The sequence below is a fragment of the Plasmodium fragile genome (genome assembly GCF_000956335.1).
Source record: "Plasmodium fragile strain nilgiri unplaced genomic scaffold supercont1.16, whole genome shotgun sequence".
In the NCBI taxonomy this organism is placed as follows: Eukaryota; Apicomplexa; class Aconoidasida; order Haemosporida; family Plasmodiidae; genus Plasmodium; species Plasmodium fragile.
In genome coordinates, this window is record NW_012192596.1 from 261043 (window position 1) to 279007 (window position 17965).

The 17965-nt window shown below is 39.6% G+C and overlaps 4 protein-coding genes across 4 annotated transcripts; 2 read left to right on the forward strand and 2 right to left on the reverse strand.

Annotated features, from left to right (window-relative positions):
* Positions 1 to 118: 118 nt before the first annotated feature.
* AK88_01815 (uncharacterized protein) lies at positions 119 to 3998 on the forward strand (the record flags this gene model as incomplete). The annotated part of the gene is made up of 7 exons (XM_012479450.1): positions 119 to 2409; positions 2530 to 2617; positions 2828 to 3000; positions 3202 to 3271; positions 3491 to 3595; positions 3762 to 3849; positions 3976 to 3998. 7 exons carry the CDS (start codon positions 119 to 121, stop codon positions 3996 to 3998), a joined length of 2838 nt encoding a protein of 945 aa, XP_012334873.1.
* Positions 3999 to 4802: 804 nt separating this feature from the next.
* AK88_01816 (uncharacterized protein) lies at positions 4803 to 7813 on the reverse strand (the record flags this gene model as incomplete). Its single annotated transcript, XM_012479451.1, has 5 exons — positions 4803 to 4994; positions 5179 to 5527; positions 5755 to 7307; positions 7444 to 7556; positions 7669 to 7813. The coding sequence occupies 5 exons, from the start codon at positions 7811 to 7813 to the stop codon at positions 4803 to 4805; spliced, it is 2352 nt and encodes a 783-aa protein (XP_012334874.1).
* Positions 7814 to 9692: 1879 nt separating this feature from the next.
* On the reverse strand, positions 9693 to 10640 carry AK88_01817 (uncharacterized protein; the record flags this gene model as incomplete). Its single annotated transcript, XM_012479452.1, has 1 exon — positions 9693 to 10640. The coding sequence occupies one exon, from the start codon at positions 10638 to 10640 to the stop codon at positions 9693 to 9695; it is 948 nt and encodes a 315-aa protein (XP_012334875.1).
* A 3229-nt stretch (positions 10641 to 13869) lies between these two features.
* On the forward strand, positions 13870 to 16398 carry AK88_01818 (uncharacterized protein; the record flags this gene model as incomplete). Its single annotated transcript, XM_012479453.1, has 1 exon — positions 13870 to 16398. One exon carries the CDS (start codon positions 13870 to 13872, stop codon positions 16396 to 16398), a length of 2529 nt encoding a protein of 842 aa, XP_012334876.1.
* Positions 16399 to 17965: the final 1567 nt, after the last annotated feature.

A 17965-nucleotide genomic window follows, 5' to 3' on the forward strand; every position in this document is an offset into this window, starting at 1 on the left:
CCAAGCGCAAGGTCACAATTGACGCACGCGGAGAAGAAAAGAAAAAAGAAAAAAGAAAACGAGGACTGGTGCGACATGAATGGGAAGTGAATAGGAACCGCATGAGAAGCGAGCAAGAATGAAAGATCGGTATAGTAGCGCTCAGCGAAGTGGCAGAGAACCACAAAAGTTACCCGCTGCAAAAAAAACCATGCATTTGAAGGAGGACGACGGGAGAAAAAAGGATGACACTGTCGCAGAGGCAGGAGCCGCCAAGTCAAAACGGGAACCACCCCTCACGAGCCAAAATGAAGAAATGATGGAGAGCAATGATGACCCAGATAGTTCCAGTGTATATGACGACACGGTTGAAAAAAATATAAATTTTTCGGAGAGCATACTTGCTAATCTGAATGACAACATTTTCGAGCAAAACGATGCCTTTAAGAATGAGAAGCTAGAAGGAAACCTGTTCATGCTGCATGAAGAAATGGCGAATGGAAAGAAGTTAGATGTTCACCCCATGGGGGAGAGAACTAGTAGTGCTTCTTCTTCCTCTTCTATTCATGTGCATGATGGAAGAGTGTCCGTGTTGTCCAAGGATGAGTCCGCTGGGGGAGGGGAGCCTGTAGGACAAAGGACAGAAGCAATGTCACGCGCTGGATGGAAGATCCCGTACAAAGGGCATTCCGAATCTACAAACTGGGGAGCGTTAACCAAGCACGAGGTCGGAGAGGAAGAAGGAGTAATGACTTCCCATATGGAACAGCCAAGGAAAAACAACACAGCGGAGGGAAGCGAGAAGGAAAAGTTTGTCTTGCCAATTAGGATGAGCAGAACAAGTTGGGGCAAAGAAAAGGTATCAGCAAATGCACATGATGAATACAACCATAACGTAATATATCACGAATTGTACGTGGAGCTGTTACAGGTAAATAAAGGTCTGCAAAATGAAATTAAAAACCTGAAGAAGATAATCGAGATGCAGAAACATTTGATTAAGAGTAGGCAAGACTTATTTGGTAGTAGTTGTCATATGAATGAGAAAAACAAATTTAGTAGCAAAAAATTTGTACACAATAATTATTTTTTAAATTTTTTTAATAAAAAAAAAAAAAAAATTAAAGAGAATTTTGTCCATGTGCCAACTGGGTCAAGGGTAGAGAGAGCGTCCGTGGCCACCTCCTCCTATGCGAGTGTCACAAACAATGAAGAGATGGAGGAGAATGAAAAGGATGGTGTGTTCTGGGATGAAGGGTGGAAAGGACCCAGTCATAGGAAGAGTTCTCATGAGGCACATAAGAATGGGGATAAAAATGGACACCCCAAATGGGAAGGCATGGACAACAACAGTGACGGCGTTGGCTACTCAGAGGGGGATATGAACACGATGGATAATAAGGAGGACATGAAGGATCATAAAAACGAGTACGTGCAGCTTCCGCTGAGTGAGAACGAGGGCTCGATCCCGTCGGACAACGCCAGCGGCGGCGCCGGTTGCGACGACAACCACAGTGACAGTCATCGAGACAGCCTGCGAGACAGCCTGCGAGACAGCCTGCGAGACAATAACAGCCGTACCTCCGTGTCCGCTAGCAACCAGGGGAGCTACTTCTTCAAGCAGGGAAGCTACGGGTCGTTGCGTGGGCGAAGCCAAGGCGGAGGGCAAAAGAGCTACGAGCACGGCTACCAAGGGGGAAAGAAAGCGGACACAGAAACAGAGTCCAATGAAATGCCCGTCAATGTAGAAGAAATAACAGCAGTGACATTATGGTACGAAGAAATTCTACCTCTGGTGAACAATGAAAAAAAAAAAAAAACTCTCATCGATCTTATGATTAGCAATTACATGCCCACTGTTATTAAAACCTATTTTTGGGAAGTCAATATCATCAACAAGCTAAATATAACAGACTACTTTGTGCAAATTTTAATTAAGAACACCAACTTTATCCAGTCCTATGTGTACACGAATAACAAGCAGTACCATAACCATGTCACTAGGTACTTCAAGTCGTTAATGACGTTTCGTAATAGCAACCTTGGCGGGGTGCAGGCGGATGGACCTCCTATGGGTGAAGATGCGGTGGGGGAGAAGCTGGGCGAGAAGCCAACGGAGGGGGACGCGGCGCAGGAGAAGTCGAAGGAGAACGCGGCAGAGAAATCGACCGAAGACACGGCGAAACGCACGGAGGAGGATAACTGCACTGCCGGGCTGAACCTCTTCCAGCGCTTCTCATTTCAGAAGTTCTTCTACCAAATTTTGATTGACCTGGATAGAACATTATACATAATAAAAAAAAATCAGGAGTACTTCAGAAAGCACGGCGTAAGTACGGAGACGTTTCTGTTGACACTGGATTTGGCGGAGACCAAGGCGAAGCTGAACACACTGCTGCAGATGTACGTTGTGTTTAAGCCGGAGTTGGGGTAAGACAGTGGCGACGTAGGGGATTACTACCTTTGCATATGCGCATCATTGTTGAGGAAGCGGCATCTTCAAGCTGCAAATTTGCTGAGATACACACACCATCACCTTCTTTCCCGTAGGTACGTGCAGGGGATGTCCTACATCGCTCTGGTGTTTCTCCTGTATTGTAACTTGGAGAAGGCCTTCGTGCACTTTGCTAACTTTATGGTAAGAGGGGCGGAGCTTCGTCAGGCGCGGTAGCGCGCTTTACCGTGTTTTCCGCGCAATGAGGGTTAGACGGGATTAGGGTATATCGCTGATGCAGCCATGGCGAAGTATGCCCGCGCAGTATGCCCGGACAAAATGCCCCTAACAAAATACCCTCGCAAAATGCCCTTAATGAAATAGCCTAACAAAATTCCCCTTCCCCCCTATCAGGAGCGAAAGGACATTTACAACCTGTACACCTTCAACAACAACGAAATAAAAGTCTACACCTACATCATCAAGGAAATATTAACCAAGCAAAATGTGGAAATATACAAGGAGATCGCCAAGCAGTATAATATTGATAATATTTTCATTCAGTGGATCTACACCATCTTTTTGACGTAATATGAAAACATTTTTTTGCATGTTCAGTGTGGAGTGTGTGCTTCATTTTTTGCTGTCATCCCGTTTTTCCATTCTTGTGGGGGGGAGTCTTCGCAAAGGGGACTGACCCATTTTAGTAGTCAATCTAGATAGAGGCGTCCATTTGTTGAAACGGATATATATATATGTGCACATTTTTCCCCCCCTTTTTTTTGCAGGTGTCTTCCTTTTCACATTTTCATTCGCCTATTCGACATATACCTTTTTAATGAAAAAATAATTTACGAGGTAATTGCAAAAATGTGTCCCAATTTGTGTATTTTTTTTTTTTTTTTTTTGTTGTTTTTTTTGGAGGGGCGAGAGTGGCACTGCTTCTCCTATCCATGTAGATGACCTTTGGCGACACCCTTTCTATTGATGTATTATGTCATATGAGCGGATTAGCTGCTCCTTTTAATGTCATTATTCATGTTCTCATTTTCCTGCTTCCTAATACCCCCCCTGCAGACCATCCTGTGTATCTTCACCTACTTCAACAAATTTCACCACGTGGAGAATGTGGACGTCGTCGTGAAAAATTTGTCCGCCTTTTCGTTTAATACCCACATCCAGGTAACCAGCTCGGGCGCAATCGGGAAAAGAAAAAAAGAGCAAACACTACAGTCACTACGACATTGTCATGTTGGTGCGGGTTACCATTCTGATTGCTAACCCAAATCGAAAACACCGATCGCCCTCACCAACTTGTCACCAACTTCTCAACTTCTCCCCCCCTCAGGAGGACAAATTCTGGTCTCTGTTGAAGAAGTCCAAAATTAAAAAAAGGAAAATTCTTTACTACCGGGAGAAGTACTTCAAAGGACAAAGTAGGGTTTTGCATTGAGTTTGCCGCATCGCGGTGTTAAGCGAGTTTTCACCTGGTTAGTGGTCTACCAGGTTCACTTCACGCTGGACCTGTTCACATTTTAATAATACATATCCTCACCCCTCAGAACACGTTTTAAATGAAAAGTAAATGCGGCTGTCCAAGAGAAGAGGTGCTAACTGCTCTGGTTGATTGGCTAGTGCTGGCATCCAGTGTGTTGACAATAGGATATACATTCCATTCCGCTTTTTTTTTTTTTTTTTTTTTTTCAACCCATTTGTGTAGAAGCGGCTAGCAGGGATTTGCATTTGCCTGTCTCTGTGTGCAGCCGTCGCGTATAATAGACAGTTTTTTTTTTTTAATTGCACCTCCAGAGGAGGGGTTGCAAACATTTTCACCGTACATACGTATATATTAGTATATATGTGTTTTTTTTTTTTCTTTTTTTGAACTCCCTTTTGTAACACATTATTGATGATTCGTTTTCAATTGAGCTGGTTGAATGCGCCTGCACCGTTTGCGCATGCGTTATGTGGGTATCAATGGTTATGTCTTTGTGGAGAAAGTACAACTGCTGGTCATACTAGGCTCCTTAAGCAACCCCATGCTCCCTTCTTTTTCTTTTTTGTACATTAGAGAAGGGGTAGAAGTAGGGATGAGGTAGTACATACTATGAGTGGGGGTGGTGGTCGGCAAAATGGGCCAAAAATAAGATTGTAGAACGAATTTGGAAAACAAAAAAAAAAAAAAAAAAAAAAAATGGAGAAGTGGCTGGAAAGCCACCGTTATGCAAAAGATAAACAAAACGAATTTAAAGTAAATGATTTTTCTTTGAGGATGATCGGATAAGAAAATACATGCAGTGTGAACTAAAAAAGGGGAAAAGGTGCGTTGTTGTGTTGGAAGTGGTTAGGCGGGAAATTACGCATAGGTTGTTTGTGTTAGCCGAAGGCACTACTCCTTCTTGACCCTGTCCTTAAAATTAGATGTGAGGAAGAAAGAGTAATCAAAGTAGTCCACCTTCTTCTCCTCCTGTTCCTCCTGTTCTATCTTTATAATATTCCTGGAGGGGATGCAGTTTGCATATTTCTCGATGAAGTTTACAAACGACAGGAGGTTCCCATAAAAACGTATGTACTCATTCACCTAAGGGGAAAAAAAAATTAGCAGTTCGACAGTGTAAGGACGTATAACTGAAAATTATTTCAAATATATACCCACGCGATGAAGTTCTTTAAACTCATTATGCTTTCCACAACTCGGAGAAGACACCCCGAACTCGGTGAGACCTCTTCTCCGTTTTACAGAGTGCGGCAAAAACAATTCCTACCGTTTTCAACTCCTTGTGGAGGTCCAGGTATAAGGGAATCAAATGGCTATATTCAAATTCTTTATCGCTGCGGGGGTCGTCCGTACCAGAAGTATGAGCAGCAGCACCATTAGTAGCAACCGGATCGCCGTTTTCATCGTGTGCACCATGTTGGGGGGTCACGTGGATGGCTCCTTCCTCCTCATTGTTATTTTTTTCTGCCAAATATTTCTCCACTTGGTAATACTCCTCCTCTACTGTTTTGTAAATGTAATCGATGTTGGCGTACTGCTTAAACTCTTCTAGGTAGTACTTGAAGCGGACGATTAGGAAAATGGAGAAGCAGTTGAACTTGGGCAGCTTTAGGTTTCTGCGATGATGGGGGAGTAAGAAGCGGTGCGCGCTATTAAACAGACTGTTTCTTTTGGGGGCGACTCTACAGCAGGTGCACACAAATGTGTAAATGCTCTCCACCGTGGGAAGAAACAAAACGGTAAGCACACCGCGCATGGGAGATCTGGTTTGCTCTATTGGTGCACTCCCCGTTGTGTAAAAGGGAAGACGACACTAGGGCTTCTTTTTTTCCCCCGGCGTTACCTGTTCTGCATGAGAGTGAATCGTGTGAGGGCCTTCCAAGCGCTTTCTCTTTCGTTTTCGCTTTCGCTTTTATTTTCATCGAACTGGATGAGGCCATAAATATTCGTCTCGTTGATGTAGGAGGAAATGTCCACCCTGATTAGTCTTTCAAAAGAGATTTTATTTTTTATTTTAAAGTTATGTATATCTAGGTCGTATATCAAATCAAGGGAGAGGAAGAAATTTTGAGCGTTCTCCTTCACGATATTGTCATACTCCTCGCTGAGCATTTCTACTTCGTTTTTTCCTTCCGCTACTTCGTTTGGACCAGGATAGAGGCTCCCCTGAACTGCTTCCCCTGCAGGAGTCACAGCAGTTAGGCTATCTAACAAATGCGTGAAGTCTACAAAATCATCAACACGTTCGAACAGATACCCACTCAATGATGAAGGAGATGCCACTGTGAAGTTGTAGTTGAGTCGGATGTATGTCTCTAGAATCAAGTATAATCGATCGAGGAAGAGAAAAATGAAAAAGTTTACAATGTACAGGTCTAGTGTGTTAATATTAGTAAACTGAGCTAGCCATTTAATAAAGTTTTTTTTTTTATACTTAAATAATTTTTCCCTCATGTCACAATATTTTTCATATTCCTTCTGATTTAAGCTTCCCGACAGGAGGCTCCTAAATCGAATTCTATAATCGAACCTTCTTCCATCATACAGGTTTTTTAAAATTTGGTTCATGTCTTTTTGTTTACAGAATTGGTAAACTGTGTGTTCTCTCTTTATCTTTTTATTTAGGTAGTCCTCCATCTCTGTCGTTTTGTCTGCCTCCTCTTCATCCTCGTGGCATTTGTTATAATCGGGGTCTTCTGGCTCCGTTTTGATTAACACATTGGGGTATGTTGCGGTTGAATTGGCGCCGCTTGGGTTAGACGCGGTTTGACTGTGTGTAGGCCCATTGGCGGTGACTTCACCTTGGGGACTTTCCACAGCAGGTGCGCAACTCGCACTGGGGAGAGAGCACTCGAACGAACTGGGTGGCGTGCCATTATTCTGCGCATCGCCATCCAGGCTTGCATAACTACAGCTGTGTGTGCGGAAGGGATCGGTGTTAGCCGATTTATCTGATTGTGTGCCCATTTTTTGGCTTCCGAGTTGGGGAGCATTCACGTTGTTCTCATCACCCCATGGGTGGTGCACTTGTCTTGGTCTCCCATATGTTGCCCCCGCGTCACTCATGGTGGTATTTCCACTTCCAGCGTTCATTGCATTTCCTGAGTTGACAACAGTGAGCACATTTTCAGAGGCGCTGAAATCTTTGTTCCATCTCATGTTATATATGTCTTGGAAATTTTGAAACTCAAAGGGGAAGAGCTTCTTCAGGAATATGAGGAGGTTCTTATTTTTTGAGTCCCTTTTGCTATATTCGAATGAAAATTTTTTAAAAATGACATGACAGAGTATATTCATATATAGGTGGAGACCTTTCACGAAATCGAAATTGTCTTTTAGTTTGTAAATGCGTAATATTCTGGCAATGTAATTTTTTAAATTTAGATCGTACTTGACCTGAATGGGTTAATTCATGTGCATGTGTATGTGTGCATGTGTGTGTGTGTGGGGGGGGGCATGTACAATGGGTTTTTATTTATTTTAATTTGCACATATGGCTGCTTCACTCATACGGGAGTTAATTTTTTCTTACATTGGTGTAGTCGATTAGAATCTGATGTCGGTGGTGACTGCTACTTTTGGCCTTAACCTTCTCGATATCCTTTTCAATCCTCTTTTCAACTTTAATGTTGTTGATTTTGTTGACTGCAAAAAAGGGGGGGGGGGGGTATTCCCACGGGGGAGTGACATGGAGAAGCACAAATGTACACACGCTCAGACATGCTTACGTCAATATAACTGCTTTTAATGAACTTACGGGAATTTTTATTTTTCTTCCTTATGTAAAAGATTAATCTCCTCTTCTGGTCTTTTGTTAAGTGTTGCATCATCTCAGCCCACTCCCTTTTGTTTTTGTTTTTCAAGCTGAGGTAGATACTCTTAATTCTGTCCTCATCGTCCATTTTGTGAACTTTTTTTTTTTTTTCCTTTATTTTGTTGTGTTTGCCCTGACTTGGGCGAGGGTGGTATGCTCGACAGGGCTACTCACAATCGGACGCTTGCGACGCGTGTGTGAGAGCATCTCCAATTATTGCATTTGAGCTAATGGGGGTTATAAACAGTTCGTGGGATTTTTCCTGCGTGTTTGTGGTTAGAGGGTCCTATTTTCCAAGGTAGAGGTGTGACGGGAGGGGGGAAATGAAGCCACCCAACGTGGGAAATCAACAAGCTGAAGAGTTAGTTAACAACTTGGTTGTTATAAAATGGCCAAACAGGCTGCCGAACAAACACATGTGGCTGAATAACCGAATGACGTTTCAAAATGGCGCTTAACCTTGGAGGGGGTTCTCCGTCACGCAGCTGCGCCGTGCAGTGGAAAAAAAAAAACAAAAAATGGGCCCCCAAATTGATGATTTAACAGGCTCAGCTGGGTAGCGGTTAACGTGCTTATTGGCTAACCGCTTACAAGTGGGAGGGTTAAACAATTATGCAAAATGAAGTGAAGCCGAGTGCCTGCCGCAGCTGCACATATGCCTCCCCCCCGGGGGTGGGCACAAAATAACTCACCGCACATGTGTCCTGCTTTTGAACCAACGCATGTTCATACAAGAGCCGGTGCGGGTACACACCCAAATGCGTGCATTTGTGTATCTTTCGAGAAAGAGAGAAAAAAAAAAAAGGAAATATATTTTTTGGCATTCTCACTTGGTTTTCTCTTATAAATTAAAGTTCACATGTTTAAGTGGATGTGAATTTACTAGGGGGCAGCTTTTTAAACAATTAAAAAATTGCATCGTTGTTTTGTTCACTCGTTTTTTTAGTCTTTCAGGAAGGGGCTTAGCCATGTGTATGGTATATACTGCCCATTCCCCTATCGTTATATAAAATGTGTGTATGCTTAGCTGCATCCAAGTGGGTGATTATTCAGAGGGCCCTTCAACTGCGGTACCATCTGATGCCGTTCTCCATCGAGTTATTCTTAGTCCATTTTTTGTGTCGCCCCGCAAAGTACACCTCAGCAGCGTGTTTCACTTAATGTGCCGTTTTCCACACTTTTTTTAAAATTTAAAAAAAGACCTTTCATGGGATAGAGAGGTTGATATTTTTTCTTTCGTGGGGAACACCTTGAAGAGGAACAATTATTGTCACAAACGGAAGAGAACATTTTCATCGTCGCCGTTGCCGCAAAGGAAAAAAATGTAGAGTCGTAAGGAGAAAAAAAAAAAGGATTTATTCAAAATGGACATAATCAACATTGGAGAGTTGTTGGGGAAAAGCGCCAAGGCGCCGATGCACACAAATTAAGAAGCGTCCCTATAGAAAAAAGCATACAACACATGTGTAAATTCAAAAAAGGAAGCAGAAAAAAAAAAAAAAAAATTGCATCAAAAATTGGCACGCACGAAAAGCAACAAAAAATACCATGTTTTATATTATTCTCATAATTCACGTAAAAAAAAAAAAAAAAAAAAGAATTGTACAAGAGTTAAAAACTTTTTTTTTTTGCACATATTGGGGGAAAGAAAAGTCATCCTACGGGTGTTCACATAAAACGCCAGGGACGCTCGTGATATGTGACATTAAAGACGAGCTAAAAAAAAAAAAAAAAAAAATGCACACAAAAAGTATAAAATCCGTGTACAGAAATGGTGTGCAAACAAACAGTAGTGGCAGATTTGTTCGTCCACAAATATTGGCTTTCTCCCTTGTGGGGGGTAGAGCCGCTTTATGGGGCTGGACATCGGTTGGCTGCTTCGCGGGGAGTAACTTTAAAACGGTGTGGTTGTTCTGTTCCCATTTCTTCACACTTTTCTCACCACATTTTTCAATTTTCCCCCCTTTTCACAGTTCATCCGAGTTGTTGAGGAGATTGTTGAGAAAACTCTCGTACCACTTATTGTTGATGGTGAGATTCTTAAGCTCCTCAGGGTCAATATTCATGCCCATGAAGTTGGTAGCCTTTTGTAACATTTCCAAGTGGGCTTGGCTATTGCCGATGTTGACTTCGAGCTTAGGCTTTGTCGCACCATCAGCGTCTTTAACTTCCTTAATTTTAATTTCATCCATGAGTGTCTTTGCAATATCGCTATTGTTTGTGTAATCGATGAATTTCATCATCCCAATGAGTATTTGGTTTAATTTATTTTTGACTTCCTCATCTTGTAATTTTTCTTTTTTTATTTTCATAAGCTCTGCTAGTTTTTCTAGCATTTGTGAATGTCCTTCTATATCCTTAATGATATCATCAATGGATTTTTTTTCATCACTGTTTTCATTGTCTTTCATTTTTTGTATTGTTTTTCTGAGAAATGTTTTGACCATTTTTTTTTCCGAAGTTTCATTTTTGGAACTTAAAAGATCTTGCAAGTACAAATAAAATTTTATCATTTCTTGAAGATCATTAGGATTTATTAAATTGTTAAAAAAGTTCTGACTGTGATACATCATATCTTGAGCTAATTTATTTTCCCCTTTATTTTTTGCATAATTGTTATTGTTCATGTAGTTGCCACTTGCTCCATCCTTTTCATTGTTACTGTATATTTTTTTCAATTCGTTAAATAGGGCATTCGCTTCCTCCAACTTGTTTTCGCTTATGAGTTTTTTTATTTTTTCGAGTTCATCGTAGTTGAACAAATCCTGCATGTTCGTATTTGCTCCGGCGTTTTGGCTTTTGGCTTTATTTTTGCCTTCGTTTTTGATGGAGTTCATGGCATTCTTCTTGTCCCCGTGGACGCTCACAATGGCGAGGCCAAACAGGGACAAACTGGCGTAGAAGAGAACTTTCATTGTGTGTGGGGGGGCGGTGTGATGTGCACGAGCGGTGGAGTGATGCGTTTACTTTACGCGTCTATTGCACAGAGCTATTCTGCGTGTGCCTTCTTTTCTTTTTTTTTTCGTCACCTGTACTATACCTCCTTAATAGCTGGCGGTATGACTGGATGTAACCAAAAAAAAATACAGCGAAAATTTCTGAAACGGAGAAATATGAACAATTTTGAAAAGCTCAATAAAAAGGGAAGCAAAATGGAGACACAAAAATAACGCTCAATTTAAAATTCGTTAAGAAGGAAAGAGGGGAAAAATCGTTGCCTCCTTTCTGTCTGCAAGAACAGATGGGTGTTTCTCCACTTAAAAAAAAAATTATACGTGAGAGTAAGTTGTTCCCTCCCCGTCTGTTTACATACACAGTATGGGTAAAGGTCGGCTGTTTTTTTGGCCTCCGTTGTGCGCATTCGCTGAAGTCCTCTTCTGATGATATGCTCGCTTAGCAATGCGTCAGATAAATAATCCTCGATAAATTAAATGTTCACTTTTGAGCAGGTAAAAAAAAAAAAATACATATAAATGCTGTAAGATCAGTTTATATGAACAAAAGTACATATGTAAAAGTAAGCACTCTGTGTCAACATGTGGCACAATGGGAAAAAATAGCCATGCCTTTATATTTTGTAACCAAAAAATTAGGCAAAGTGGAAAAAAAAACAAAAATACTTATGTACAGGAAAATTTCGCAACTTTTTTTTTCCTTCTTTTGAGAAGAAAATTGGCATCTATTCAAACTTGAGCGTTTGGGATATTCGCAAGGTTTGATCATTATATTTTTTTTATTTTATTTTATTTATTTTTGTTTTTTTTGTCAACATGAGGGTTGAAGAAAAAAGGACTCATCTCAATGGATGCAGGAAATGCGCTTGGGCCGAACGCGTGGACCAGAGGCGTGAGAAATACACTCATCATACGCATAGTACACTAAACGCTACATTACGCGTACATGCATGTATACATATGCACATTTGCATTGCTCACGTTAACAGGCATACACTGCTGTTTCTCCTCCTTCGCCATTGATATATATAGGGGCAAGCAAACAAGGCCATTTAAAGGCGAACTAATTTGACGCATGCTCAGAGAATAACTTGGGGGCACGGCTCTTCCACCGTAGGCCTGCATGCACAAGTGGATGTTGTGCGCGGTCAAGTACATGTAAAATTTCCGCACGCAAAATATATATATATATATATAAAGGTAAGGGTTATGTATATTATTATAGCCTAAGCGCGTAAACCTTTTTAAGGAGGTATATTTATTTTTTTTATATGTGCTTATTAACACAGGGGCTTTAGGGAACCGCCCGGCTTGGATATGTTTTTGTGCAGCAATTTTTTACATGCCCATGGGAGAGGAGCACAACAAATGATACATTATCATATGCGCAAAGGAAGAAAAAAAAACAGCCTTTTTTCGTTCACTTATTGGCCTTTCAATGGTGCAACGGCCCCGATCCCTTCTTGCCCGCTTGTGTTTCTTCCCCGTTTCATTAAAAAAAAATTCGTGAATGGGATATAGCAACCGCGGCAATGTTACAAGTATAGTAGTATTTATATGGGTTGCATGTCCCCTAAGGGGACAGTGCGCAGCACGGTGGGTTTAGCGCCGGTAGGGGTGAAAAATGGAAGGTGTCGACTTGAGTATATTATAACCCCAAGCAAAGTAGTAAAAATACAAAGCCCGCATATATTTGTTTTATATATAAAACAGAATGCACTGGGGGCGTATATTTGCCTGTTTGTTCTTTCTTTTTTGTGGACTTTTTCTTCCATATGTATTTAGTAAGTATATGCTCAATAGAGCAGCAGAAGGAGGTATATATCCACCTGCTACATGGCGTAGGCCAGCCCATTTTTGTTTTTTACGGGTCACCCCATCTATAAGAAACCGTTTCGCTCAAATTAAAAGTATGTATGCAATATGTTTTTATACCCCCCGAGGGGCGTGGGGCAAAATAATTCGCGTATTTTTTTATATATACTCTTACGTTTGAAAAGATTCCGCTGTATTCTTGATTGGGGGAGGAGGGGATCGGGCCGATTATTCCCGTCAAAGTCGGCATTAATTGGAATCCAAAGTAAATGTACAAACAAGGTGCCGCATATGGCACAGTGGCTAAAGAAAAGAGCAGGAAAAATTAGAAAATACAAATAACATAAAAATCCTTCATTCAAGCATACCGATGAACATATTAAAACGGAAGTATTTTAAGCCGTATTTTTTGCGACATTTTTTTTTATTTTTTCTCCCTTTTCGCGCTGCCAAGCCTTTAATTGCAAATAGTGTTTTTGGTTCACACCTAGGCGGCTCTGCATATCAATATAAAATTATTCTTGAAAAAGAAAAAAAATGGTAGATTTTTTTTTTTTGTAAACCAAGGTATAATTATGTCAAAAATAGTATTATTTGTTGATGAGAACAAAAATCCGCTACTTTTTTTTCATTTTCTCAAAAACAGCGCTTTACGTATGCATATATAGATAAAAAAAGGGTAACCTTTTTTTTTTTAAAAGCTTATTTTTTATCGTTTTTTTTATTGTACATATGACAGTTTTTTTTTTGAATTCCATAGCATTTATTTTTTGTTGCAGTTAATTGTTAGAGGCTTCCCACGATATAAAAAAAGAAAAAAGTTGATTAATTTTAACTTTTTCTGAACAACGTTAAAGGGAATAGCGTAATATATTTTTTAACCATTTTGGTTTTATCATAATTTTGACAAGCCCTGCTATATCATTTATACGCGTCGTAGGCGAATTCGACCTTTCCATTCGTTTTGCGTGTTCGCTCAAAAAAGGGTATTAGGAGGGAAGTTTATATATGTTTCTCCTTTGCCTGCTATTTGTTGACGGACTTAGTGGCTAAGCGTTTGCTGGGGCTACACGCATATGTGTGTATGCATATGTACCTCTGTTGATTGCAACGTAATTCAGCCCGCGGCCGTACTGTACCGTAGGACATATATATATAAATTATATATACCGAACAAACACATATGCGCCAGCTTGGTAAAAAAGAAGAAAAAAAACAAAAACAAAAACAGACATTCTGAAAGGTCCCCCCCCCCAAAAAAAAAAGAGAGAATGATCTGAGCTCAGTACACGTTTTTTTGTACGACGTCCCCGTAATTTTGTTAAAAGTTGTCTCAGTCCCATTTTGAAGTTTTAAAAAAAAATAGTAATTTTCAATGAGAAGGATACACAAAATATTTGCCATATTTCTTTTTTTAATTGTCTGTTGTTTGATAAAACCGAGTACGGTTAGGGTACATTGTGAAAGTATAAATGATGATGAAGATGCATACGCAAGGACATTAAAAGAAGAAAACTTCAGCGAGGAGTTTATAGCCCTGTTTGACAACAAGGATGTGCGTATATTGATAGAAAAATTAATTTTAGAAGAACATGTAAAATACTACATTAGCAATGTGAGGAAAAGTGATCAGAATATAATTAAAACAATTGAGAAAGTATTGGTAAGGGAATTTCCCTCGACCATTGGAATTAAAGGAGAGGCTGTGAAAAATGAACTATTGAAATTTTTAAGCATTATATTTACACAGAAGGAAGATATAGTGAAAGAATTTTTCGATAAGTTTAATAATAACTCTTTTGACATTGGTGTGAATTATCGTCATTTTGAGAACAAATTTTGGGGCGAATATGAAAATATTGAAAATTTAAAAAAAAGCTATTTTTCTACTTTTAATGAAGCAAGTGAATCGCTGAATAGCACTAGGGTTAGTGAAGATAACCAGAGCAGTTTGAATTTTATTGACATTCAGAATAAAATACTTTCCAATGTAGCATCCCTTAAGGACACCTTGGCAAATTTAAAAAGCGGAGTGGTTTCTCTGTACAATATAAACTATGGATTGAATGAGTTGAAGAATGAGGTAGATGTGTATATTTCAAATTTTCGAAATGAGCAGCAAAGTTCGGAGAGTGCATGGGTCAGTACAGATTCTGCAAATGCCAAGGATAGGGATGTGATGATGTTGAACTTGGTGGAGGATGTTGCGTCCAAATTGATGTTCAATTTACGAACAAAAATTTCCAGCACGAGAGATGAACTTGAAAAACGTCTGACCACTTTAGAGAAGGAACTAATGGACATGTGCAATGAAATCACTCAGTTGGGCAGTGAGGAGGATGTTCTCCGATTCTCCATCATAAAGAACGACAGCTTTCTCAACATTGAAAGTATTCGTAGTGAGTATGAAGAGTATGTGAATAAAAAGGAGAGTGGCGAGGAGGTTGTGGATGACGCCAGTGATACTAATGATACGGACGAGGAGTCTGTGTTCGAGAAAAACCTGAAGCTGTTGGCCAAGCATTCCATCTGGTTAAAGGAGCAGGACCCGTCCTCGTACTGCGCGAGGGATGATATATCGGAGGTTTTGAAAAATTGCTTTAACCTTGTGGAGAAGCTGAGGGACCAAATTGTACAAGAGAATTTCCATTTACTAATGAAATATGAGAAGCTGTACAAGGTGCTGAATAAGTTTTTGTACCAAGCGAGAAGCAGCAGCATGGAGGTGTCGTACCTGAAGGCATGGAACTCGATTGAGAATTTCAAAGGAGCTGATATCCTGCTAAACGGAGTTGACAAATTCCTGCGCATCGTTACTTTGCTCACACACATGATTAAACTTTTTAAAGAAGCGAATAAAAATATGAGCGCTGATGTATTTTCTAACCTGAATATATTAAATGATGGATTCAGCAATGCGGCAGATAAAGTAACTTTATTCAAGATGGAGCTAGGTGAATTAATGCACCGTCCCTATAGCTTACAAGTTATAAAAAATAATATTGAAAAATTTGGTCATGTGTATAAGGATAATATTGCCAAGATGGAGGTGATTACAAATTCTTATGATATTGCTTCTGAAAACATGCATTCCGAGATTGATGAATTTTTAAAAATTGTGAGTAACATGATTCAGGCAGACAATTTAATTAGCGAATTTAAACAGCTTAGGAGCATGTGGAAGGAACACGTGAATCAGACGTTGGATGAACTAGATGAGAAGAACATGTTACTGTCTAGTGCGTATAAAGGAAACAGACATATAGTTTTTCCCCCTGAGATTAACGTTTCTAGAATGAACTTCTTGCGCAGTGGAGGGATTAGAAACTCGTTGAAAAATATTGTGAACCGTTCTTTTGGCGGTACAGGGGAGTATAGTGAGGATTCCATTAGCAATAGCACGTTGGAGTCACCGTACTTTTTGAACCTATACAAAAACGTGATGAACAAATTAGACTCGGTGAAAGAGGAGGACGAAATGAGAAGCATTTTTTCTGTTATATACAGATCGACGGACATTATTGTAGAGATAATTAAAGACAAGAGAAGTCAGATAAACAAAGAGTACAACAAGAAGCGTAACGCCATTATCAATTTGATTAATTATAGAAATGACTCGAGAGCTGACTTGACCAATGTTTATAACAAATTGATTGAGCTGGAGGGGGAGTTGGTTAATAATTTACGAATACTGTTTTTAAATAAAGTGAATTTAAATAAACAAGTGGACAATTCTGTGGAGATGACCAAGGTGGAGCTCTTCAAGGACAAGTTGCCTCAATACTGTATCGTGGTGGAACAGTTCATTACGAAATATTTCCTCACCATGGCGAGATGGAAAAATCTCATAAGGAACAACAGGAGTTTATTCCCCCCCGAGTTGATATCGAATGTTGTGGAGTAGTGGAAGGCACAGACAGGAAAAAAGGGAACCAGCCGCTATTAAGGAGAGGTGAAGAAGGGTTGTGGACACCCAGGGCAGAATTTGTACATTACACATGGATAACACATTCACGTGTTTGCATATGTTGTGTACATTTGATGTACGTGTGGCTCACTAGCCCAAGTGTTCTGTCTCGCGAGAAATTCATCCCGAAGGGTACAAGGTGCAGGAGAAAAAAAAAAATAAAATAAAGGCGAAAAAAAAAATAGAAAAGGAACAATTATATACATAGAAGAAAATAAACCGATGTGGAAGAAAACGATGCTGTTCTTATATTGTGTATCATTTTAATAGCATTTTTTTTTTTTTTTTCCTGTCCCTGGAAGCCGCTTCGGAGTTAACCGCTGTATGCAGCTGAAGTGCCTTGCACCGCCGTTGGGCCCCCTTCCGCGTTCTGGCGCAACACTTTTGTTTTTGTAAATTTTTTTGGCTATATATGTATTCATATATATGTGTTAACCGTTTTGCGGCTTTGTCCCTTTCTTTCAACCCAATTTTTCGTTTGCTTTTTATACATAATTTACCCGTGTCGTTCATGTTTACATAATCGATTGGATAAAGTAGAATTTTGTGTAATTATTATTTACTGATAAAGGAAAAAAAACAAGAACACTTGCCCATTTTTTTTTTTTTTTTTTTTTCCTTTTTTACATACCAGTCCCGCTTGCGCTATTCGCACAAAACATCCCGCATACTTTTTCTCCACAACATGATTAATTTTTCTGCCCATTTTTGTGTTACATATTTATGTTTAATTTTTTTTCCTCCTCATTTAAAATTTAGCATAATGTGTAAAAAAAAAAAAAAAATGTATGTATATCAAGTGTACATATTTTTAAACTTTATTTTATTTACTCCGAAAGGAGGAATATTTTTCTCTGCCGCTTTTAATTAAATCTGACCTTTTTCCTCAACTGATGTTGTCTCAGGTTGGAGAAAGCCGCGTTCATGTTTTGTTCAGAACGTGGCTTTGGAAATTTGAAAAGCTCAGTACCGAAATGGAAGAGAGATGAAAAAAACATTCACCTCCATTTTTTTGCCTTCACACAAGTTCGTTACATCGAATTGCAATCGAAATGTTGCAGCTAGGTCCCCAGGTGTTCGAAGCGCCTTGACGTGAGTACGTAGCACGAATGTTTTCCCTTCAAAGGGGTACACATGTTTGTAAATTGTGTAGGCAGCAAGTGGGTGTTACCCCTTTTTGAAGGAACAAATATTAAGTGGAAATCAAAAATGAAAAAAAACAACAAGGTAAGCGTTTGTGAGGAAAAATATAATAGTAACATATATGTATAACCCGTGTGAGAGGCAAAGAAAAAGAATCAAAACAAACCAATAAAAAAAAAAAAAAAAAAAAAAAAGGAAAAAAATTATTAAGGGGAAAAAATATAACATAATAAATAGTGTAACATTTTTTTTTATGGAATTTATGTTTTTTTTTGTTGTTGCTTGATTTGGTAGCCATTTAAGCCTGCGTGAGTGTTGTCATGTTGTTCTTGTTCTTACAACGCTTTTTTTTTTTTTTTTT